The sequence below is a fragment of the Pundamilia nyererei genome, unplaced genomic scaffold (genome assembly GCF_000239375.1).
Source record: "Pundamilia nyererei isolate P.nyererei 1_Seehausen unplaced genomic scaffold, PunNye1.0 scaffold00110, whole genome shotgun sequence".
In the NCBI taxonomy this organism is placed as follows: domain Eukaryota; kingdom Metazoa; phylum Chordata; class Actinopteri; order Cichliformes; family Cichlidae; genus Pundamilia; species Pundamilia nyererei.
In genome coordinates, this window is record NW_005187511.1 from 1,587,397 (window position 1) to 1,594,859 (window position 7,463).

The 7,463-nt window shown below is 42.6% G+C and overlaps 2 protein-coding genes across 2 annotated transcripts in view; one reads left to right on the forward strand and one right to left on the reverse strand.

The window, feature by feature from the left end:
- mfap2 (microfibril associated protein 2) overlaps positions 1 to 5,025 on the forward strand; it is a 5,795-nt gene extending 770 nt beyond the window's left edge. Inside the window, exons 2-9 of the mRNA XM_005741441.1 lie at positions 873 to 934; positions 2,236 to 2,283; positions 2,674 to 2,700; positions 2,795 to 2,860; positions 2,972 to 3,013; positions 3,095 to 3,182; positions 3,826 to 3,899; positions 4,318 to 5,025. Coding sequence (XP_005741498.1) covers positions 904 to 934; positions 2,236 to 2,283; positions 2,674 to 2,700; positions 2,795 to 2,860; positions 2,972 to 3,013; positions 3,095 to 3,182; positions 3,826 to 3,899; positions 4,318 to 4,421 — 480 coding nt within the window. The 5' untranslated portion in view covers positions 873 to 903 and the 3' untranslated portion in view covers positions 4,422 to 5,025. The remainder of the gene's footprint in view (positions 1 to 872; positions 935 to 2,235; positions 2,284 to 2,673; positions 2,701 to 2,794; positions 2,861 to 2,971; positions 3,014 to 3,094; positions 3,183 to 3,825; positions 3,900 to 4,317) is intronic.
- Positions 5,026 to 5,093: 68 nt separating this feature from the next.
- Positions 5,094 to 7,463, reverse strand: part of crocc (ciliary rootlet coiled-coil, rootletin) — a 20,749-nt gene continuing 18,379 nt past the window's right edge. Inside the window, exons 36-37 of the mRNA XM_005741442.1 lie at positions 7,233 to 7,406; positions 5,094 to 5,862 (exon numbers count right to left, since the gene is read on the reverse strand). Of these exons, the coding sequence (XP_005741499.1) occupies positions 5,764 to 5,862; positions 7,233 to 7,406 (273 nt within the window). The 3' untranslated portion in view covers positions 5,094 to 5,763. The remainder of the gene's footprint in view (positions 5,863 to 7,232; positions 7,407 to 7,463) is intronic.

Consider the following 7,463-nt stretch of genomic DNA (forward strand, 5'->3'; position numbering starts at 1 on the left):
GTGTGTGTGTGTGTGTGTGTGTTTTAGTGTCACACAAAGATGCACAAATTGCTTGGCATGCATGCACAACTTGTGCAAAAAGTGTTTTACTCACAGATTTTGTGTCCAAATGTGACCTAGAAAATCTGCATTTAGTTACACACACACACAAACACACACAAACAAAGGGGAGGGAGAAAAGAAAAGAGTGGGTTTCGTGTATGTACCACACAATCAGGTTTAGTGCATGAAGTGGCCCACAGTGCAGCAGCAGCTGTGGAGGAGGAGCGTTCATACTTTCCACAAAGTGGAAAAGTACTTTAGTCAGTGTAAGGTAATGAGTTTTACTGTATGTAACAGTGTGACTTCATGAATGTCACTGACGGATTCAGAGTGTTTTTTTATTTTTTAAAAAAGCTCTGTTGCTTGGTCGGGTAAAGAAGAAAGAAAAGGGGGGAAAGGAGGGGGGGCTGGTAGGAAATGACCAGTGAGAGCGACAGAAGGGAAATGAAGGATGAGGAGGCATAAAGAGGGAGGTATGAAGAAAACCCAGAGAGAAAGAGGGTGGGGTGGGGTCGAGGGGTCCTCTGTTTCTTTTCCTGGAATGCGGACTGTGTGCTGCTGCGAGGAAAAGCTGTAAAACAGAAAGTTTGTTCTGAGGAAGACGTGCCACATTCTTGCTGCCACAGTTCCCCGGTGGAGGAGGTGGTGGTGTTGGTCACAGTGGGGATGATGGCTTAAGGGGGGCAGAAGTATGGGGGGGTGGAAAGGTGACGGAGGACGGGGGAAAGAGAAGAGACGAGTTTTCAGGAGACCAAAGCAGTGTCCAGCACTGAGCACTTTATCCCCCTCATGTTGTTTTGTCTTGGTTAATACTCTCATTTTCCCTCCAGTGTTAAAGTCAGTCTACCTCCCAGAGCGACCATGAGAGTCCTCCTGCTACTCTGCATGCCAGGTAACTGCACCACAGGCCTCTACCAGCTGAAACAGCTTCAAAAAACAAATCGGTTCTCTGTAACACCAAAGGCTCAGTACTAAATGTTTGGACATTTTGGTATAATAGATTTATTTGCTTTCTTGCTTCAAGTTAGGTAAGGAAACTGATACCATTCTGATGTCTGTATCATGCATGAAAAGCTCCTCGATCAACAACTTAAATAAGATTAAATGACAGATAAATAGTTCAGTCTAAAGGTAACAACAAAGCCCTGCCAACATTTAAAAAAATGTCAAACTACTCGTTTATTTATTCCTTTATTCATTTCATGTTCAGACCTCAACAACAAAACAGCCCCAACAGCACCTGTTATCACCGTTGTCCAGTTTAGTCCCACACACTCCTTGCTCTCGACCAAAAATGCCGAAAACCTCCCGAAACTTTTCAAATTTTAACAGAAAATTGCTGCCCACTGTAAAAAACAAAGATCACTATTCCTATTCACTATTCACTATGTTCACTATTCCTCGAATAGCAACAAAATTGAGTCAAACTGAAAAAAAGCTGCAAAGATAACACATGTATGCTGCTCTGAATAATAGTGAGATACAGCAGCACAAAGTCTCACTTGGCATTTTTTAAGTACACCTGTTCCATTGCTTGAACCCAAATACTTAATCATCCAATCAAATGGATCTAGGCGTGTAGTCATGACCAAGACGACCTGCTGAAGTTGAAACCGAGCATCAGAATGAGAAAGATAGGTGAACGTGCCATGGCTGAAGCTGAGACTAGAGTTCTCACAGACTCACCAAAATTAGCCAAGAGAAGATCGGAAAACGCTGCCTGGTGTGATGAGTCTCGATTTCTACTGTGTTATTCAGGTTAGGGTCAGAATTTGGCATAACCAACATGAACGCAAAGAATCCATGGATCCTTGTTCAGGCTCCTGGTAGTGGTGTAATGGTGTTATTCTTCTCAGTGTTCACTCACTAATGGTTAGGCTTAAGCAGAAAGGCTTCCTGCCCAAACCCCTCACGCCATGTGCGGTCTTTCTCCCCACGTTCCCGAGCTTGATGGGATTGTGACTTGTCATTTGCAATAATGGTCCTGCAGTAGTGCTAGCTAGAGCTTGAAGATGTAAAAACCACATAATTATCAGATGCGAACGTTTCATACTTCATAGCTGCCTTATTAAAGGAGTTGAGTGTGATCTTAAAAGACTTAGGAAACACCAGTGATAGAGCTGTTTGTGTTTCACCGACTGCACTTCTCTCATCATTCTTTGTGATTCCTCTCTTTGTCTACGATGTCAACAGTTGTGCTGTTCAGCCAGCCCCAGTACCAGGATCCATATATCTTTAACGGTAAGTTAATTAAGGGAATATTGGCCTACATTGTTCCTGCTCAGCATCGGTTTACATCAGCGCTCTCCACATCTGTTCTCAATTCCTCGTTATCCTCTGCTGTATCACCCACCCTCGAGGAGTTCGCCCTCCCCCCCTCTCTCTGTCTTTCTCCTGATTCATATGTTTGTCATTCGCATAGCAACTGCACTGTAGTGTAAATAGCACTTTGACCAGTCTGCATCTTATTATTTTTAAACATCTTGCATATGAAGTCATGATTACTGACTCACAAGCTTGTGAACTCGTGCAGGTGGTTCACGTTATATGGTGCAGCGCTTTCTGTGGTTGTTTTTTTTTTAAACTAACAGTTGATCTCATGAAACATTTTTCTCTCTTGCTTGTTTTAAGAATTCCAAGAGTATGAGTACACCACAGGTGAGACATTTACTTTTCTTTTTTTCAGTTTCCTCATTTTCTAAATGTTATGCCAAGTGTATAAGTGGGAAAATGTTTCTCTCCTCTTATTTAGACCCTCCTCGTGGAGGCTATCAGCAGCAGGTTCAGCTCAACCCCGTGATCCGTCCTGGAAAATCAGGTACGTCTGCTTAGCTCTCCTCCCATCGGTCACAGATTTACTCCCAGTGCTGTCACGATTGAATGAATGAATGCAAATTGCCGCATGTCTCGTACTATTTGAAAAAAACAGATCCCGAATTCCTGACAGAGCCCACGGAGCCTGGACCTCTCGGTAAGTGATTCAGAAAGACGAGAACAGAAAGCCTGTTGTTTTACGTAGAGTGGAGAAATGATTCTGTTGTTTGATTCCCAGACTGCAGAGAGGAGCAGTACCTCTGCACCCGACTCTACTCAGTTCACAAGCCATGCAAGCAGTGTCTCAACAGCCTCTGTTTCTACAGGTAAGTGCTTTTAAAGGAGCACAATAGCAACAGAAAGCAGTGATTACGAGTAATACTGCATGGCTTCATTTCGTCTTGATGAATGGATATTTACCTCATGTGCACTGTGCTAGTTTTGGTCTGTTATTCTAATGTAAATATCACTGAAGCACAGTTAATTCTGATGTTAACAATGTGCTGGAACTACAGTGCATTTATGCAGATCCAAAACAAAAGGAATGAGGTTTTATACGATGCAGATGTCTCAAGGTGTCTAACAAAAAGGCAACCAGGAGCCAAACTGCTCTCCAAGAACTCACCGGATAAAGATTGTACAGCCTGTTCTCAGCAATCATTTCAAAGACTCCATTATTCAAACAGGACTAAATAGTGTATTTGTTGGGAACAATGTCCAGCCGTGGATCAACCCTCATTTAGTTCGTATGAGTTCATATGTGGTGCTGACTCAAAATAAACTTCAGCAGTAATGAGGAAACACCATGAAGTGCAGTGTCTCACTAAATAGGCAACAGTGGATTTGATTCGGTATAGATCGGCTATAGACTGTTGCCTGTAGATGCAGTTGTGACTGATAAGACCGACATGATGACTGTGAGCTGCTCCTGGCTCCGCACGTGTGACCTCTGCATGTGTTTTTGTTCAGTTTGCGGCGGGTGTACGTCGTCAACAAGGAGGTCTGCGTGAGGACTGTGTGCGCACACGAGGAGCTGCTCAGAGGTGGGATTCGCGTAACCTGTGTTCATGCATTTACTCCTTGATATTTTATGTACTAATTTAAAAGGGGCAGTGCATATTAATTAACACAAGCACTTAAACCCACCCTGTAAATATGCCAGGTTTGCCAGGCTAATTTTCATCTTGCAGGTTAATAAATTAATGAATAAAACCAAATCTTCAAAGGCATATAAATAAATATAAATATAAATGAAAGAGAAACGCATGTAAAATATACACAAATTCTAAAGTGATGGTATAAATTTGGCTTGTCATCCAAAAATTTCTACAAGCCTGCTTATAGAAAATAACTTTCTAATGATTTTAATTGTCTGTGTTGGACAATAGCTCATATGAGAAAGAATCATGAGATTGATTTTAACGGACTTTTCCGTGTGTGTGTGTGTGTGTGTGTGTTTAGCGGACCTGTGTCGCGATCAGTTTTCTCGCTGTGGAGTGGCGGCGCTGAGTGGCCAGTGTGCATCATTAGGAGGAAACTGTGGGAAGAGCTGCGGAAGCTGCTGATGATCAGGGACACCACCCGCCCAGATACTGCCGCTTTTTCACCTCCCTCATCACGTTGTCTTACTTTGCCCTCCTCCCTCCCTCCTCTCCCTCTGTACACCCCCACTACCCCTGTGCGAAAAGCACTTCTGCATTTCAGCATGTTTCTCTTCGTCTAAAATGTTCCACATGTGTGTTTGCTCACTAGATCCTGTGTGTAAGGATACGTATAATCCAAAGGACGTTGATGACTGTATAAATCACTGGTGCTATAAAACTTTTAGAGGTGCACATAAAGCCACAGAACATCCTCGATTTTTATTTTTTAATTTTTTGCATATCGTATCACATTAATCTTCTCGTGTTTACTGGTACGTTACTGTATTTGTGTTGAAAAGCAGTCATTGTCATGATTAGCTCATCAATGGTGGCCGCAGTGCACTGACATCAGACAAAACTAATCGATATCCAGCCGCCAGCTGTCTCGCTATCCAAGATCATGAGATATGTGATGAAACAGGTAGTGAGGAGTGACCTCACAAATGACCTCTGTACTACTGCTTTGTAAAACTGTCACTATAGAGACTGAGAAAAAAAATAAACTTTGTTTTGTTTTTTTACTACAGCTGATCAGCTCATTGACTCAGGTGTGATTCCCGGCTGCAGCTCAGCGTATTAATGAGCAGACATGAGTTAGGACACACAGCCAAGTTTATTTTCCAGGAAACATGGCTTCCCTTCGTCCAAACGAGTGACTCTGTCCCCATTAATCACCAGTGTCAGTATTTATACATAAAGTAAAAAGCAGTAAAACTAACCTAATAAAAAAACTGCACCATCACTGCAGCACTCAGCCTTCAGTGGTAAAATAGTGTCTAAATATATATATATATCAGATAATCAGTAAAATCTGTTTCAGAGAGAACATACAGTACAATTCCTTCATTATGCTCAGTTTGTTTGTTTCCTAACAAACCCAAGTCCTCCCTTTCTGTCCTCATCTGTTCACATGAACGTGGAGGAATCTGCAGATTTTCATTCCAGCCTGTCTGGAGGAGAGTCCTGCGGTGATTCTTGAATAAGAACAAGAAATTTGGGAATATGCTGGACAAAGATCGAGTGCAGATGGCTGCCAGTAATCAGGCCGGCCGCTGTTGTTTTCAGCACAGCTGGCTGAATCATATTGCTCCACCTCCTCTCTCGAGTCAAAATGAAAAAAACAAACAAACACAAGGCTTCAAAATTACAATAGTGTTCATTCAGTGTCACAAAATAAAACATCTTTGAAACAGTACAGTAACCGTGGAGTAGCGTTGTTGCTATGAGACATTCAAGATGGAGTTTCCTGCTGGTGTTTCTGGTTTCAAGCTGCGTCTCGGTTCCCTGCCGACACCACGGAGGACGGGAGAGACGGCTGCCGCCTCTTCATCTCCTGCTGAAGCTGCTCCTTTAGAGTAGACACCTGCAGTAATGATAAAGGTGACAACAAACAGAAGTTAAACATGTAATTTTTAAATCTGATGACATGATTCAATTTTAAATCCAGTCCGCAGGTTACAGACGTGGACAGAAGAGTGGGATTTTGAAGGCAGTAACAAAAGGCTGGAAAATTAAGTGATGCTAAAAACAAACAGCTGGAGGAACTTGTTTGCAGCTGATTAGGTTAATTAGTAACAGATTATTAATGTGACTGGATATAAAAAGAGCGTTTCAGAAGTGAAGATGGGCAGAGGTTCACCAGTCTGCAAATGCATGTAATGCAAATGTGATGTTCCTCAACATAAACCTTCAAATATCATCTGTGGCACATAATATCATCAAAACATTTGAAGAATCTGGAGGAATCAAAACTGATCAAAACTTCAAAACTGATTCAGTCATTGAAATCACTCCATGGGCTCAGGAACACTTCCACACCAGAAAGGCTGCTCAGGAAGTGATGCACCTGTATCACCAATACAGGTTCTGTATTTACTTACTTACTTTTTAATTTAATTTAACTTAACTTACTGAGTACAGTGCAAAAAAATGACACATAAACTATATGTTTTTGCCTCCTTGTTTTGAAGTCGTGTGGTGCTGGGAAACAAAAACGTCCCTCCGATGCTTTAAACATAAAATAGCGTGCCTGTTTTTAAAAACTAAGAAGTAGAAATTACAGATATTTGTACTTTTGTTACTTCCCACCTCAACATACTAATGATCGCATTGTTCCATCTGTGTTTGCACAACATTTTAAGATGAAGTTTTGCTGAAAAAAAATCCAAGCACCATCATTTTATTCGTTTTTTTTCCTGTAAAAAACAATGAGACTGATTAAGCAGTTGTGCTGAAGCAACATTATTGATGTTGAAAGAAACACAGATGTGTCTGTGCCCACAGATATGATCCATCATATCTATTATACTCAATGAAACTTGGATCCAGCTAAGTAACATTTGGAGTTTGCATGTTCTCCCCATGTTTGCGTGGGTTCCCTCCGGGTACTTCGGCTTCCTCCCACCGTCCAAAGACATGCAGTTTGTGGGGATAAGTTAATTGACTAATCTAAACTGCCCATAGGTGGGAGTGCGAATGGTTGTCTGTCTCTGTGTATTAGCCCTGTGACAGATTGGCGACCTGTCCAGGGTGTACCCCGCCTCTCGCCCTATGACGGCTGGGACAGGCTCCAGCGCCCCCCACGACCCTGATAAGCGGAAGCGGATGGATGGATTATATATATATTCTCAACAACTTTGTTAAAAGCAACAGAAACACCAGCATCAGGTGTGTCTACAGGTGAACTTGGTAAAAAAGAGAAAAAAAGCTTTTAACACAGCACAATGTGAGCACCTGCTCCTCCAGCCCTTTGACTCTGTGCCGGTGAGCGCGCTCTCTAGTGCCCAGCGTCCGTTCGATATCCCGAAAGCTCGTCCTCAGCCTCTCCGCCTCCCGCTGGGCCTCCTCGCGCTGCCTCACCAAACTCTCGCACAAACTGTGAGACTGCTCCATCTCAGCCAGCTGAGTCTACTCATGAAACACACACACACACACACACACACACACACACACACACACACACAC